Here is a 17894-nt window from a genome sequence, read left to right as displayed (position 1 = left end):
CACCAGTTGTTTTGGTAAACAGCTGAGGAATGGCTGGAGAAATGTAACCACTTTCAAATGAATGAACAGGGCTACGGATGCAAGGACTGACCAAGGACTGACCAAGGACTGACCATCCATGATCCATGAGATCAAAATGATAGCTTTAACCACTGATGGGGTACGACAGTAAACTGACGAGGCATATATCATTCATCCAAAAGTCCAAAACCTGGATGTAGCAATTCCACATTACACCTTTAAGACAGGCATACAAAGATACCAATTACTCTGTGAGATTTGGAAATGCACTCCATCAATTCAAATTAATATGGAATAGAAAATAATTGCATGAGAGACAGAGGGAGGTGGTGTCTGGGCGACACAGTGGGTGGAAATCTTTGGGGTCAATTGGTGTCGACCTACATCTGAGCCCAATGTAATTGTGATGTAATTAGCTTGGGATTTAGAACAGAACGTGCGTGTGTGTGTGCCTAGCTATGCTTATGTCCATGTCTGTGTGTGTACTTCTACAGCCAAAATCAATAGCGAGCCAGAGCTCTATAATTGAGCGCTATTCTACAAGCTGCCCTTATCCCTCAATCTCACAGCAACAAGGCTTAATCTACCAATACCACTTATATCCCATTAATACCCCTTCAATTTCCCTGCTACAAGCCCTAACACCGGTTTCCTTTACGTACTTCTTTATAAGCCTTAACTAAAAGGCATCATTTGCTCTGCATTTATCCAGATTGTCCAGTACTTTATTCACACAATGCTGTGTCCCCAGCTCATTAAACTCATTAAAATCTCAGGTTTTAAAATCTTTTGACCCCTTTACTGCCCTAATACCTCCAATAGCTGCACTGATCGCTTTAAAACCTGAACTAACCCCCCTCTTAGTCCCCAAATACCCTCATTTCTTAGTGAATTGATGGGCAGAGCATTGGAGTACATTCTGGCAGTACATAATGCCAGTAAAATTATGCTTTGTAGGAGAAGGAGTACATTGGGTTGGACTGATAGCGAAGGTAGTTTGTGCAGTTCTAATAGAGTATAAGTAACAGCAATCTCAAACAGATTTCTCTGAACTCTGTATGTTCATCTCCGCTCCCTCTTACCCTTTTCTTATCCCCTGTTGCTAACTCTGTATACACCACACAGGGAGGCATATGGCCTCTTTCCCCTAAGCTAATGGTACAGATCTCTGAGTAGAGTTGAGTGGAGTCGCCATTGATCTGTGTGTTAATTTAAAAACCAATTTGGATTGATCAGGGCCTAGGTTGTGCCGTCTTGGTAGTGGGTGGGAGGATTTAAATGCGAGGAGCCACGGGGGTATTTCTCAGCAGCATCTATCTTATTAGCACTGTGATTATGTCAAACCACCTGTGTTCATGATGTGTGAGTGTGTGCATGTGTGTGTGTGTAGTATTACCACCAGTCTCTGTATCCTGGTAGTTGGGGTCCAGCCCTCTCTCCAGCAGCCTAGATACTTTCTCCACCTGGTGGTGCTGGATGAGGTCCATAAACTTTCTCAAGTTGGCCTGGAGATGGAGAGCGAGAACAAAAGGAGAATTAGCGAGAGAGAGAATGTCTCTGTGTGTGTGTGTCTGTGTGTGTGTCTGTGTGTGTGTCTGTGTGTGTGTGTGTGTGTGTGTGTGTGTGTGTGTGTGTGTGTGTGTGTGTGTGTGTGTGTGTGTGTGTGTGTGTGTGTGTGTGTGTGTGTGTGTGTGTGTGTGTGTGTGTGTGTGTGTGTGTGTGTGTGTGTGTGTGTGTGTGTGTGTGTGTGTGTGTGCGTGTGCGTGTGCGTGTGCGTGCATGTGTGGGTCAGAGATATGGAGGAGGGAGAACAAGAGGGACATAAGAATGGGGAGAGAGGAGAAGAGAGAGAGATTGAATGATTGGGGTGTGCTGATTGGAGCATGGAGTGCAAGTTGGGATGAGTGTTCTCATCTGCTTTCCGGGCCAGATATAAATAGATAAGAGAACAGCTCCCAAAACACAATAGGAAGAGAGGAGATGAGGAAAGGAGGAGGAAAGGAGGAGAGGAGAAGAGGATGACGATGAAAATATGGAGAAGTAGAAAAGAGGGAGGAGGGAGGGCTGTTCGAGAGGAAAGGGTGAGGGAGAGAAGGAGAGGACAAAAATAAGAATCTTTGAAGAGATGGAGGTAGAGAGAGAGAGAAATGTAGGGAGGAGGAAAGAGCAGAACATAGTAAGGGGTGAACCTGTATACACCTACATCTGCTCCATCACAGAGTCAATCTACATGTGTCAGAAATACAATACATGGAACTGTACACCAGTATAGAAACCAGCATGAGCTCACTTCCCATCGTCTCTGTTTCCTTCTCCCTTCGTTTTCCATTAGTATTGCTCAATTGGCTCATAATACAAAGGTGTGCACTGCTTTAGCATAAACACATTTATAACAACACAATTAGAAAGGAAAGGACACGCCATCAAGTTACTTTTGTCATTGACTCATTATTGTTATCTAACATGTATTCATAATATTTTCCTCATACAGCCAGTGAACATTTTACCAGGGGCAGATATGCAAAATGCATATTTTGTGTGAGCACGTGCACAACGATCCAGGTAAAGTTTGGCACAGGCGAGTCATGAAATATACGTCCATTGAATAATAACCTCTGTGGTTGACACCTGTGGAGCAAATAACTGCCAACCTCCTCTCTCCATATCACCACATGAACCAGGGGGCAGATATGCAAAATGCTTATTTCGTGTGCTTACGGGCGTTTGTGCATGTGTGAGCAGATGCACAAGGATCCAGGTAAAGTGGGCACAGGCGAGACATGAAATATACATGACATGCCTCCTTGACTCTTACGGAAAGTAAAGAGTAGACATGCGGACTGGAGAGTAGAGAGTGGAGAGAGACATGCAGACAGGATACTAGAGAGAGACTGCAGAGGCTAACAGAGATAACAGCTGACATAACTCAATATGTTTGTGTGTCTGTGTGTTGACAGTGAGATAAAGTGAGATAAAGTGACACTCCAGCAATTCTGTTGCTCCCAACAGTGTGTGTATGTGTGTGTGTTTGTGTGCATGTTTGCAGTGAGACCCCAGCTGGTTGTTGGGACAGAGTGTGAAGTTTGTCCACACCACTCACCTTGGTGTGAAGCTTGGCAATCTGCTTCTCTTCCACATGGGGCTGCCTGTAGACTCGGTTCTTGTAGCGGAACTGTGGAATAGAGGATAGAGAAAACAATTGATTTTGGTCAATCAGTTATGTATGACATGGTGTCATGTAGCAATCTAATTGGTTGGGACTCGGGAGTAAAACTCTTTCAAAAATGGACCTCTTTATTTATCGATTGGCTAAAACAATGTGTCTAGAGGAGTGGCGCCTTTATCGATTGGCTGAGGGATACTGCAACATAACATCTCTGGTACTGATTTGCTCACTTGATTGGAGCAAGATGCTTACAACATTAGAGTTGGGGGTTTGATTGATCCACACAGACCAATTATACCGTTTGGTTGAGGGGTACTGCACCCCATCTCTAAAAATCAAACAACTTTACTCATTGGCTGAGGAGTACTGGCCTTGGAGGTTGCCGCGCCATCGTCCTCTACCTTGTTTCCAACACAGGGGGATCCTACCTCGGGTTCAGATCTACAGAGCTCCCCCTCATCGGACCGTGAGGGTGTCTGAGACTTCGTCAGCCACGATAGATTCTACGGCTGACTTGGGTCATCGGGCGCCACCTCCCATCGGTCCTCGAGGGGTCACCTAAACCAATTAAGGCAACAGAAATGTCTACTGTAGCTTTGCTGGCCTAACTTTTAATGATAACTTTGACACCTTTTGGAAACTGAGGATGTTCTACAGGAATGACAGATTCCATCCAAATCACTTTGGTGCTCACATTTCAAGGCCGCGTTGAGACAATTACTTATCAGTGACTAACCCTGCACAGATGATCGTTATCATTGTGTTGCTGAGTTGTTGTAGTGCTGCTGCAAATGTACATTGTTCAAGGGGAGTTGGAAATCATTATGTAAGTAACCTAATGTATGTTCCTCTAATTCCCCTGAATGCCTCTGTCAATCCAACAGCTATTGTCAGCAGGAATCACGCGTCTATGAACCTGAGTTAATACTGTTAGCACTGAGGCGGTGTGCCCTAGTAGGAAGCCCACTGTGTGCAGTTCACCCTCCACTATCAGCTCAAACATAAATATCACTGTCTGATAAGCCTCCAAGTAAAGCAATAAAAACAATCAAGAATCCCAGAAAGCGCTAAAAATAGCACACATTAACATAAGTAGCCTAAGATACAAGATTCATGAAATCGAGTAGTAATATAATAATAATAATAATAATAATAATAATAATAATAATAATATTATTATTATTATTATTATTATTATTATTATTATCTAAGATACAAGATTCATGAAATCGAGTAGTAACAGATAACATTCATATACTATCTCTGAAAATCAATTAGATAATATATTTGATGATACAGTGGTAGCAATACATGGTTACAACATATTCAGGGATGTGGCAGGAATGCCAAAGGGGTGGTGTTGCTGTTTATATTCAAGTTTCAAGTTTTCATGTCACATGCACAAGTACAGTGAAATGCCTTTCTTGCAAGCTCTAACCCCAACCAGTAATCAATACCAATGTAATACTAAAAATAACAAGGTAAAACAAAAAAACTGTTGGTGTCAGACTTGATGCTTACCTTGCGGAAGCAGAGAGAACAGGTGGGTTGAGGAGTCTTTAAGGATTTTCTGCGCTTTCCTTTCACATCGCCTGATACAGAGGACCTGGATGGCAGGGAGCTCGGCCCCAGTGATGTACTGGGCTGTCCACACCACCCTTTGTAGCACCATGCGGTCGAGGACGGTGCTATTGCCATACCAAGCAGTGATGCAGCCAATCAGATGCTCTAATGGTATGGTACAGCTGTAGAAGATTTTGAGGATTTTGAAGGCCCATGCCAAACCTTTTCAACCTCCTGAGGGGGAAGAGGCGGTGTCACACCTTCTTAACGAGTGTGGACCAATTTAAGTTCTTAGTGATTTGACCACCGAGGAACTTGAAGCTCTCGACCTGTTTCACTACAGCCTCGTTGATGTGAGGCGTGCTCTCCCCACCATTTCCTGTAGTCCACGATCAGCTCCTTGGTCATACTGACGTTGAGGGAAAGGTTGTTATTGTCACTGACCTCCTCCCTGTAGAGTGTCTCATTGTCGCCGGTGATCAGGCCTAGCACCATCGTGTCATCAGCAATTTTGATGATGGTGTTGGAGTCGTGCGTGGCCACGCAGTCATGGGGTTAACAGGGAGTGCAGGAGGGGACTAAGCACACAAACCCGTGGGGCCCCCCTGTTGAGGGTCAGCGTGGCAGAGTTGATGTTGCCTACCCTCACCACCACGAAATACTTTGTGACTTCAATGAAAGTTAACCAGAGACTCTGATGAACCCTACAGGATGATTGAGGATGATTGAGGACGATTGGGGATTCCAACAGACAACAATGACATACGGGCGTAAATACATATACATTGTACACACCGTTAGTGTGCAAAGGAATAGCAATTCAATGAATATAACTATAGACTGTGTGTCATGAATCCATGTTGTCTTTCCCACTCTTTCTCAGTGCACACCCCCTTCCCTTTGTCTACGAAGCCGTCACATTGGCATAGCCCACTAGGGATTTTTCCATCATTGTTAGTAACCAATATCTACTGTTTGTTTAAAATGTATTTCTGTGATTATTTAGTTAGTAAATAAATAATTAAGCCAATTTGTATGTTGTTGATTCATAATCTATGCTAGGGTTCATGCAGATAACCAACAATTTTACGACATTCAGATGAGACTGAGAAGGTAAAGAATAATGAATGATTGACTGCTATGGTCCCCACGTGTCGGACATATGCAATACCAACACAGGCTCTCCTCAGGGATGTGTTTTGTCCCCACTCCTGTACATCTTGTACACTAATAGTTGTACTCGTTCCCATCCTGACAGACACCTCATTAAGTTTGCTGATGACACTGCCTTGATCAGCCTGTTGCATGATGATGAGGAACATTATAGCCCAGTCCTAGATGACTTTGTAGAGTGGTGTGGTCCTCAATACCAACAAGACCAAAGAGATGCGCATAGACTTCAGGAAGCGTACAACTTCTTTGTAAATGTCTGGTTTTGTATTTGTTTCGTTCATAATAATAATTAAAAAAAATATATTTAAAAAAGCAGTCAGGCACCCAAGCTAACTTGCTAGCTATTTTCCGACACAAATTGTCATGTTTTGTCATTAATTATCATGTCTTGTCCCTGTGCTTCCCCTTCTATTCGTTTCCCTCTGCTGGTCTTATTAGGTTCTTTCCCTCTTTCTATCCCTCTCTCCCCCTCCCTCTCTCACTCTCTCGCTCTCTCTTCTCTCTATCGTTCCGTTCCTGCTCCCAGCTGTTCCTATTCCCCTAATCAATCATTTAGTCTTCCCACACCTGTTCCCGATCCTTTTCCCTGATTAGAGTCCCTATTTCTCTCCTTGTTTTCCGTACCTGCCCTGTCGGATCCTTGTCTATATTCACCGTGCTGTGTCTATGTTTTGCCCTGTCGTGTCGTGTTTCCCTCAGATGCTGCGTGGTGAGCAGGTGTCTGAGTCTGCTAGGTTCAAGTGCCTTCCCGAGGCAACCTGCAGTTCTTGATCAAGTCTCCAGTCTGTTCTCGTCTTTACGAGTAGTATTATGCCTTTTGTTTTGTTAAGTATCTTACTGGATTAAAAACTCTGTTTTCGCCAAGTCGCTTTTGGGTCCTCATTCACCTGCATAACAGAAGGATCCGACCAAGGAATGGACCCAGCGACTACAGAGGCTCGTAACAGTGCCGTCAAGATCCAAGGAGCCATGCTCGGCAGACACGAGCAGGAATTGTCTGCTGCTCGCCATGCCGTGGAGAACCTGGCCGCTCAGGTTTCCGACCTCTCTGGACAGTTCCAGAGTCTTCGTCTCGTGCCACCTGTTACTTCCTGGCCTGCCGAGCCTCCGGAACCTAGGGTTAATAACCCACCTTGCTACTCCGGGCAGCCCACGGAGTGCCGCTCCTTTCTCACCCAGTGTGATATTGTGTTCTCTCTCCAACCCAACACATACTCTAGCGAGAGAGCTCGGGTTGCTTACGTCATTTCACTCCTTACTGGCCGGGCCCGAGAGTGGGGCACAGCTATCTGGGAGGCAAGGGCTGATTGTTCTAACAATTACCAGAACTTTAAAGAGGAGATGATTCGGGTTTTTGACCGTTCAGTTTTTGGTGGGGAGGCTTCTAGGGCCCTGGCTTCCCTATGCCAAGGTGATCGATCCATAACGGATTACTCTATAGAGTTTCGTACTCTTGCTGCCTCTAGTGACTGGAACGAGCCGGCGCTGCTCGCTCGTTTTCTGGAGGGACTCCACACAGTGGTCAAAGATGAGATTCTCTCTCGGGAGGTTCCTTCCAGTGTGGACTCTTTGATTGCTCTCGCCATCCGCATAGAACGACGGGTAGATCTTCGTCACCAAGCTCGTGGAAGAGAGCTCGCGTCAACGGTGTTTCCCTGCTCCGCATCGCAACCATCTCCCTCCTCTGGCTCAGAGACTGAGCCCATGCAGCTGGGAGGTATTCGCATCTCGACCAAGGAGAGGGAACGGAGGATCACCAACCGCCTGTGCCTCTATTGCGGATTTGATGGACATTTTGTCAATTCATGTCCAGTAAGAGGCCAGAGCTCTTCAGTAAGCGGAGGGCTACTGGTGAGCGCTACTACTCAGGTCTCTTCATCTAGATCCTGTACTACTATGTCGGTCCATCTACGCTGGACCGGTTCGGGTGCTACATGCAGTGCCTTGATTGACTCTGGGGCTGAGGGTTGTTTCATGGACGAAGCATGGGTTCGGAAACATAACATTCCTTTCAGACAGTTAGACAAGCCTACGCCCATGTTTGCCTTAGATGGTAGTCATCTTCCCAGTATCAGATTTGAGACACTACCTTTAACTCTCACAGTATCTGGTAACCACAGTGAGACTATTTCTTTTTTGATTTTTCGTTCACCTTTTACACCTGTTGTTTTGGGTCATCCCTGGCTAGTATGTCATAATCCTTCTATTAATTGGTCTTGTAATTCTATCCTATCCTGGAACGTATCTTGTCATGTGAAGTGTTTAATGTCTGCCATCCCTCCCATTTCTTCTGTCCCCACTTCTCAGGAGGAACCTGGCGATTTGACAGGAGTGCCGGAGGAATATCATGATCTGCGCACGGTCTTCAGTCGGTCCCGAGCCAACTCCCTTCCTCCTCACCGGTCGTATGATTGTAGTATTGATCTCCTTCCGGGGACCACTCCTCCTCGGGGTAGACTATACTCTCTGTCGGCTCCCGAACGTAAGGCTCTCGAGGATTATTTATCTGTGTCTCTTGACGCCGGTACCATAGTGCCTTCTTCCTCTCCGGCCGGGGCGGGGTTCTTTTTTGTTAAGAAGAAGGACGGTACTCTGCGCCCCTGCGTGGATTATCGAGGGCTGAATGACATGACGGTTAAGAATCGTTATCCGCTTCCCCTTATGTCATCAGCCTTCGAGATTCTGCAGGGAGCCAGGTGCTTTACTAAGTTGGACCTTCGTAACGCTTACCATCTCGTGCGCATCAGAGAGGGGGACGAGTGGAAAACGGCGTTTAACACTCCGTTAGGGCATTTTGAGTACCGGGTTCTGCCGTTTGGTCTCGCCAATGCGCCAGCTGTTTTTCAGGCATTAGTTAATGATGTTCTGAGAGACATGCTGAACATCTTTGTTTTCGTCTACCTTGATGATATCCTGATTTTTTCACCGTCACTCGAGATTCATGTTCAGCACGTTCGACGTGTTCTACAGCGCCTTTTAGAGAATTGTCTCTACGTAAAGGCTGAGAAGTGCTCTTTTCATGTCTCCTCCGTTACTTTTCTCGGTTCCGTTATTTCCGCTGAAGGCATTCAGATGGATTCCGCTAAGGTCCAAGCTGTCAGTGATTGGCCCGTTCCAAGGTCACGTGTCGAGTTGCAGCGCTTTTTAGGTTTCGCTAATTTCTATCGGCGTTTCATTCGTAATTTCGGTCAAGTTGCTGCCCCTCTCACAGCTCTTACTTCTGTCAAGACGTGTTTTAAGTGGTCCGGTTCCGCCCAGGGAGCTTTTGATCTTCTAAAAGAACGTTTTACGTCCGCTCCTATCCTCGTTACTCCTGACGTCACTAGACAATTCATTGTCGAGGTTGACGCTTCAGAGGTAGGCGTGGGAGCCATTCTTTCCCAGCGCTTCCAGTCTGACGATAAGGTTCATCCTTGCGCTTATTTTCTCATCGCCTGTCGCCATCTGAGCGCAACTATGATGTGGGTAACCGTGAACTGCTCGCCATCCGCTTAGCCCTAGGCGAATGGCGACAGTGGTTGGAGGGGCGACCGTTCCTTTTGTCGTTTGGACAGACCATAAGAACCTTGAGTACATCCGTTCTGCCAAACGACTTAATGCCCGTCAAGCTCGTTGGGCGTTGTTTTTGCTCGTTTCGAGTTTGTGATTTCTTACCGTCCGGGTAGCAAAAACACCAAGCCTGATGCCTTATCCCGTCTGTTTAGTTCTTCTGTGGCTTCTACTGATCCCGAGGGGATTCTTCCTTATGGGCGTGTTGTCGGGTTAACAGTCTGGGAATTGAAAGACAGGTTAAGCAAGCACTCACGCACACTGCGTCGCCGCGCGCTTGTCCTAGTAACCTCCTTTTCGTTCCTGTTTCCACTCGTCTGGCTGTTCTTCAGTGGGCTCACTCTGCCAAGTTAGCTGGTCATCCCGGTGTTCGAGGCACTCTTGCGTCTATTCGCCAGCGCTTTTGGTGGCCGACTCAGGAGCGTGACACGCGCCGTTTCGTGGCTGCTTGTTCGGACTGCGCGCAGACTAAGTCGGGTAACTCTCCTCCTGCCGGTCGTCTCAGACCGCTCCCCATTCCTTCTCGACCATGGTCTCACATCGCCCTAGACTTCATTACCGGTCTGCCTTTGTCTGCGGGGAAGACTGTGATTCTTACGGTTGTCGATAGGTTCTCTAAGGCGGCACATTTCATTCCCCTCGCTAAACTTCCTTCCGCTAAGGAGACGGCACAAATCATCATCGAGAATGTGTTCAGAATTCATGGCCTCCCGTTAGACGCCGTTTCAGACAGAGGTCCGCAATTCACGTCACAGTTTTGGAGGGAGTTCTGTCGTTTGATTGGTGCGTCCGTCAGTCTCTCTTCCGGGTTTCATCCCCAGTCTAACGGTCAAGCAGAGAGGGCCAATCAGACGATTGGTCGCATACTACGCAGCCTTTCTTTCAGAAACCCTGCGTCTTGGGCAGAACAGCTCCCCTGGGCAGAATACGCTCACAACTCGCTTCCTTCGTCTGCTACCGGGTTATCTCCGTTTCAGAGTAGTCTGGGTTACCAGCCTCCTCTGTTCTCATCCCAGCTTGCCGAGTCCAGCGTTCCCTCCGCTCAAGCGTTTGTCCAACGTTGTGAGCGCACCTGGAGGAGGGTGAGGTCTGCACTTTGCCGTTACAGGGCACAGACTGTGAGAGCCGCCAATAAACGCAGGATTAAGAGTCCAAGGTATTGTTGCGGCCAGAGAGTGTGGCTTTCCACTCGCAACCTTCCTCTTACGACAGCTTCTCGTAAGTTGACTCCGCGGTTCATTGGTCCGTTCCGTGTCTCCCAGGTCGTCAATCCTGTCGCTGTGCGACTGCTTCTTCCGCGACATCTTCGTCGCGTCCATCCTGTCTTCCATGTCTCCTGTGTCAAGCCCTTTCTTCGCACCCCGTTCGTCTTCCCTCCCCCTCCCGTCCTTGTCGAGCGCACCTATTTACAAGGTACGTAAGATCATGGACATGCGTTCTCGGGGACGGGGTCACCAATACTTAGTGGATTGGGAGGGTTACGGTCCTGAGGAGAGGAGTTGGGTTCCGTCTCGGGACGTGCTGGATCGTTCGCTTATTGATGATTTCCTCCGTTGCCGCCAGGGTTCCTCTCGAGTGCGCCAGGAGGCGCTCGGTGAGTGGGGGGTACTGTCATGTTTTGTCATTAATTATCATGTCTTGTCCCTGTGCTTCCCCTTCTATTCGTTTCCCTCTGCTGGTCTTATTAGGTTCTTTCCCTCTTTCTATCCCTCTCTCCCCCTCCCTCTCTCACTCTCTCGCTCTCTCTTCTCTCTATCGTTCCGTTCCTGCTCCCAGCTGTTCCTATTCCCCTAATCAATCATTTAGTCTTCCCACACCTGTTCCCGATCCTTTTCCCTGATTAGAGTCCCTATTTCTCTCCTTGTTTTCCGTACCTGCCCTGTCGGATCCTTGTCTATATTCACCGTGCTGTGTCTATGTTTTGCCCTGTCGTGTCGTGTTTCCCTCAGATGCTGCGTGGTGAGCAGGTGTCTGAGTCTGTTTGGTTCAAGTGCCTTCCCGAGGCAACCTGCTGTTCACCTGCTGTTCAAGATCGAGTCTCCAGTTTGTCCTCGTCTTTTCGAGTGAAAGTTGTGTTTTTTTGATTGTATTTACTTTACTGGATTAAAGACTCTGTTTTCGCCAAGTCGCTTTTGGGTCCTCTTTCACCTGCATGACAGATGGAGCTGAGTTCGCCTTTTTGCCCAACATTTACCTTTGTTTCATTGTACAGTTTATTCTTTTTGTTCAGCATAGTCAAATTATTTCTCAATTTAAAGTACGTTTGCCAATCGGTTGTGCAGACATTCTTATTTGCCATTTATTTAGCCTCATCCCTTTCAATCATACAATTTTTAAATTCCTCATCCATCCAAGAGGATTTAACAGTTTTTACAGTCATTTTCTAAATTGGTGCATGCTTATTAGTAACTGGAATAAGCAATTTCATAAATGTGTCAAGTGCAGCATCTGGTTGCTTCTCATTGTACACCACAGTCCAGAAAATATTATTTATATCTTCAACATAGGAATCACCACAAATCACCACGTCCAGCACGTCCCGAGACGGAACCCAACTCCTCTCCTCAGGACCGTAACCCTCCCAATCCACTAAGTATTGGTGACCCCGTCCCCGAGAACGCATGTCCATGATCTTATGTACCTTGTAAATAGGTGCGCTCTCGACAAGGACGGGAGGGGGGGAGGGAAGACGAACGGGAGTGCGAAGAAAGGGCTTGACACAGGAGACATGGAAGACAGGATGGACGCGACGAAGATGTCGCGGAAGAAGCAGTCGCACAGCGACAGGATTGACGACCTGGGAGACACGGAACGGACCAATGAACCGCGGAGCTGTCGTAAGAGCTGTCGTAAGAGGAAGGTTGCGAGTGGAAAGCCACACTCTCTGGCCGCAACAATACCTTGGACTCTTAATCCTGCGTTTATTGGCGGCTCTCACAGTCTGTGCCCTGTAACGGCAAAGTGCAGACCTCACCCTCCTCCAGGTGCGCTCACAACGTTGGACAAACGCTTGAGCGGAGGGAACGCTGGACTCGGCAAGCTGGGATGAGAACAGAGGAGGCTGGTAACCCAGACTACTCTGAAACGGAGATAACCCGGTAGCAGACGAAGGAAGCGAGTTGTGAGCGTATTCTGCCCAGGGGAGCTGTTCTGCCCAAGACGCAGGGTTTCTGAAAGAAAGGCTGCGTAGTATGCGACCAATCGTCTGATTGGCCCTCTCTGCTTGACCGTTAGACTGGGGATGAAACCCGGAAGAGAGACTGACGGACGCACCAATCAAACGACAGAACTCCCTCCAAAACTGTGACGTGAATTGCGGGCCTCTGTCTGAAACGGCGTCTAACGGGAGTCCATGAATTCTGAATACATTCTCGATAATGATTTGTGCCGTCTCCTTAGCGGAAGGAAGTTTAGCGAGGGGAATGAAATGTGCCGCCTTAGAGAACCTTCGACAACCGTAAGAATCACAGTCTTCCCCGCAGACAAAGGCAGACCGGTAATGAAGTCTAGGGCGATGTGAGACCATGGTCGAGAAGGAATGGGAGCGGTCTGAGACGACCGGCAGGAGGAGAGTTACCCGACTTAGTCTGCGTGCAGTCCGAACAAGCAGCCACGAAACGGCGCGTGTCACGCTCCTGAGTCGGCCACCAAAAGCGCTGGCGAATAGACGCAAGAGTGCCTCGAACACCGGGATGACCAGCTAACTTGGCAGAGTGAGCCCACTGAAGAACAGCCAGACGAGTGGAAACAGGAACGAAAAGGAGGTTACTAGGACAAGCGCGCGGCGACGCAGTGTGCGTGAGTGCTTGCTTAACCTGTCTTTCAATTCCCCAGACTGTTAACCCGACAACACACCCATAAGGAAGAATCCCCTCGGGATCAGTAGAAGCCACAGAAGAACTAAACAGACGGGATAAGGCATCAGGCTTGGTGTTCTTGCTACCCGGACGGTAAGAAATCACAAACTCGAAACGAGCGAAAAACAACGCCCAACGAGTTTGACGGGCATTAAGTCGTTTGGCAGAACGGATGTACTCAAGGTTCTTATGGTCTGTCCAAACAACAAAAGGAACGGTCGCCCCCTCCAACCACTGTCGCCATTCGCCTAGGGCTAAGCGGATGGCGAGCAGTTCACGGTTACCCACATCATAGTTGCGCTCAGATGGCGACAGGCTGATGAGAAAAATAGCGCAAGGATGAACCTTATCGTCAGACTGGAAGCGCTGGGATAGAATGGCTCCCACGCCTACCTCTGAAGCGTCAACCTCGACAATGAATTGTCTAGTGACGTCAGGAGTAACGAGGATAGGAGCGGACGTAAAACGTTCTTTTAGAAGATCAAAAGCTCCCTGGGCGGGTGACCACTTAAAACACGTCTTGACAGAAGTAAGAGCTGTGAGAGGGGCAGCTGACCGAAATTACGAATGAAACGCCGATAGAAATTAGCGAAACCTAAAAAGCGCTGCAACTCGACACGTGACCTTGGAACGGGCCAATCACTGACAGCTTGGACCTTAGCGGAATCCATCTGAATGCCTTCAGCGGAAATAACGGAACCGAGAAAAGTAACGGAGGAGACATGAAAAGAGCACTCTCAGCCTTTACGTAGAGACAATTCTCTAAAAGGCGCTGTAGAACACGTCGAACGTGCTGAACATGAATCTCGAGTGACGGAGAAAAATCAGGATATCGTCAAGATAGACAAAAACAAAGATGTTCAGCATGTCTCTCAGAACATCATTAACTAATGCCTGAAAAACAGCTGGCGCATTGGCGAGACCAAACGGCAGAACCCGGTTCAAAATTGTTTTCCACTCGTCCCCCTCTCTGATGCGCACGAGATGGTAAGCGTTACGAAGGTCCAACTTAGTAGCACCTGGCTCCCTGCAGAATCTGGCTGATGACATAAGGGAAGCGGATAACGATTCTTAACCGTTATGTCATTCAGCCCTCGATATCCACGCAGGGGCGCAGAGTACCCTCCTTCTTCTTAACAAAAAGAACCCCGCCCCGGCCGGAGAGGAAGAAGGCACTATGGTACCGGCGTCAAGAGACACAGACAAATAATCCTCGAGAGCCTTACGTTCGGGAGCCGACAGAGAGTATAGTCTACCCCGAGGAGGAGTGGTCCCCGGAAGGAGATCAATACTACAATCATACGACCGGTTTTCGGGACCGACTGAAGACCGTGCGCAGATCATGATATTCCTCCGGCACTCCTGTCAAATCGTTGGTTCCTCCTGAGAAGTAGGGACAGAAGAAACGGAGGGATGGCAGACATTAAACACTTCACATGACAAGAAACGTTCCAGGATAGGATAGAATTACTAGACCAATTAATAGAAGGATTATGACATACTAGCCAGGGATGACCCAAAACAACAGGTGTAAACGGTGAACGAAAAATCAAAAAAGAAATAGTCTCACTGTGGTTACCAGATACTGTGAGGGTTAAAGGTAGTGTCTCAAATCTGATACTGGGAAGATGACTACCATCTAAGGCGAACATGGGCGTAGGCTTCTCTAACTCTCTGAAAGGAATGTCATGTTTCCGAACCCATGCTTCGTCCATGAAACAACCCTCAGCCCCAGAGTCTATCAAGGCACTACATGTAGCACCCGAACCGGTCCAGCGTAGATGGACCGACAAAGTAGTACAGGATTTTGATGGAGAGACTTGATAGTTGCGCTCAAGCCCTCCGCTTACAGATTTCTGGCTTTACTGGACATGAATTAACAAAATGTCCAGCAACAATAGAGGCACAGGCGGTTGGTGATCCTCCGTTCCCTCTCCTTAGTCGAGATGCGAATCCCTCCCAGCTGCATGGGCTCAGTCTCTGAGCCAGAGGAGGGAGATGGTTGCGATGCGGAGCAGGAAACACCGTTGATGCGAGCTCTCTTCCACGAGCCCGGTGACGAAGATCTACCCGTCGTTCTATGCGGATGGCGAGAGCAATCAAAGAGTCCACATCTGAAGGAACCTCCCGGGAGAGAATCTCATCCTTAACCACTGCGTGAGTCCCTCCAGAAAACGAGCGAGCAGCGCCGGCTCGTTCCACTCACTAGAGGCAGCAAGAGTGCGAAACTCAATAGAATAATCCGTTATGGACCGTTCACCTTGGCATAGGAAGCCAGGGCCCTAGAAGCCTCCCTACCAAAAACTGAACGGTCAAAACCCGAATCATCTCCTCTTTAAAGTTCTGGTACTTGTTAGAGCAATCAGCCCTTGCCTCCCAGATAGCTGTGCCCCATTCTCGAGCCCGGCCAGTAAGGAGTGAAATGACGTAAGCAACCCGAGCTCTCTCTCTAGAGTATGTGTTGGGTTGGAGAGAGAACACAATCTCACACTGCGTGAGAAAGGAGCGGCACTCAGTGGGCTGCCCGGAGTAGCAAGGTGGGTTATTAACCCTAGGTTCTGGAGGCTCGGCAGGCCAGGAAGTAACAGGTGGCACGAGACGAAGACTCTGGAACTGTCCAAGAGGTCGGAAACCTGAGCGGCCAGGTTCTCCACGGCATGGCGAGCAGCAGACAATTCCTGCTCGTGTCTGCCGAGCATGGCTCCTTGGATCTCGACGGCAGTGTAACGAGCGTCTGAAGTCGCTGGGTCCATTCCTTGGTCGGTTCCTTCTGTCATGCAGGTGAAAGAGGACCCAAAAGCGACTTGGCGAAAACAGAGTCTTTAATCCAGTAAAGTAAATACAATCAAAAAAACACAACTTTCACTCGAAAAGACGAGGACAAACTGGAGACTCGATCTTGAACAGCAGGTGAACAGCAGGTTGCCTCGGGAAGGCACTTGAACCAAACAGACTCAGACACCTGCTCACCACGCAGCATCTGAGGAAAACACGACACGACAGGGCGATACACAAACACAGCACGGTAAATTCTTGACAAGGAACCGACAGGGCAGAAACGAATAACAAGGAGAGAAATAGGGACTCTAATCAGGGAAAAGGATCGGGAACAGGTGTGAGAAGACTAAATGATTGATTAGGGGAATAGGAACAGCTGGGAGCAGGAACGGAACGATAGAGAGAAGAGAGAGCGGGAGAGTGAGAGAGGGAGGGGGAGAGAGAGGGATAGAAAGAGGGAAAGAACCTAATAAGACCTGCAGAGGGAAACGAATAGAAGGAGAAGAACAGGGACAAGGCATGATAATCAATGACAAAACATGACACCATCATTCATTGAATCAGATGGCTCATATTGGCAAGATTATCAAATTTAGGCTTAACATACAAACAACAAATTCTGAACCTACACATCCATACACAAGTGAACAAATTATGAAAGACAAGCACTGTAATTTTGAATTCCGTAAAGTGTCGAAGACGTGAAATAATTATTGGTGTCTATCAACAATAACAAGCCACCTGGGTCTGACAACTTGGATGGAAAATTACTGTGGATGATAGAGAATGATAAATGCCACACCTATTTGCCATCTCATCAATCCAAGCCTACAGGAAAGTGTGTGCCCTCAGGCATGGAGGGAAGCAAAAGTCATTCTGCTACCCATGAAGAGCAAAGCACCCTTTGCTGGCTCAAACATCCGACCAATCCGCCTGCTACCAACCCTTAGTAAACTACTGGGAAAAATTGTGTTTGACCAGATACAATGCTATTTCACGGTAAACAAATTAACAACTGACTTTCAGCATGCTTATGTGGAGGGGCAGTCAACATGTACAGCACTTACACAAGTGACTGATGATTGGCTGAAAGAAATTGATAATAAGAAGCTTGTGGAAGCTGTTTTGTTAGACTTTTGTGCAGCTTTTGATATTATCGATCCGTAATCTGCTGAAAACCTATGTGTTATGGCTTTACATTTCATGCTATATTATGGATTTAGTCAGTCTAACAGTCTAACAAAACACAGAGGGTATTCTTTATTGGAAGCCTCTCCAACCTAATCCAGGAAGAGTCGGACATTCCCCAAGGCTGTTGTCTAGGCCCCTTACTTTTTTCAATCTTTACTAACGACCTGACACTGGCACTGAGTAAAGCCTGCGTGTCTAAATATGATGATGACTCAACAGTATACATGTTAACTACCACAGCAATTGAAATCACTGCGACACTTAAGAGCTGCAGTCAGTTTTAGAATGGATGGCAAATATTAAACAAAATATAGAAAAATACAAAAAGCATTGTATTTGGGACAAACCATTCACTAAACCCTAAACCTAAACTACACCTTGTAATGAATAATGTGGAAATTGATCAAGTTGAGCAGACTCAACTGCTTGGTGTTACCCTGGATTTTAAACTGCCCTGGTCAAAACATATTGATGCAACGATAGCAAAGATGGGGAGATTTCTGTCTGTATTAAATCACTGTTCTCATTTCTTGACATTGCTATCAACAAAACAAGTCATACAGGCCCTAGTTTTGTCACACCTGGACTACTGCCCA

General features: G+C 47.4%; 1 protein-coding gene across 1 annotated transcript in view; it reads right to left on the bottom strand.

Moving 5' to 3' along the window:
• LOC124034872 (SH3 and multiple ankyrin repeat domains protein 2-like) overlaps positions 1 to 17894 on the bottom strand; it is a 177076-nt gene that overhangs the window by 156646 nt on the left and 2536 nt on the right. The window contains 2 exon segments of the mRNA XM_046348281.1: positions 1418 to 1526; positions 3122 to 3193. Of these exon segments, the coding sequence (XP_046204237.1) occupies positions 1418 to 1526; positions 3122 to 3193 (181 nt within the window).

Source organism: Oncorhynchus gorbuscha, linkage group LG05 (genome assembly GCF_021184085.1).
Source record: "Oncorhynchus gorbuscha isolate QuinsamMale2020 ecotype Even-year linkage group LG05, OgorEven_v1.0, whole genome shotgun sequence".
NCBI classification, from domain to species: domain Eukaryota; kingdom Metazoa; phylum Chordata; class Actinopteri; order Salmoniformes; family Salmonidae; genus Oncorhynchus; species Oncorhynchus gorbuscha.
The sequence above is the reverse complement of the archived record's forward strand: the minus strand, read 5'-3'. Positions and strand labels throughout refer to the sequence as shown.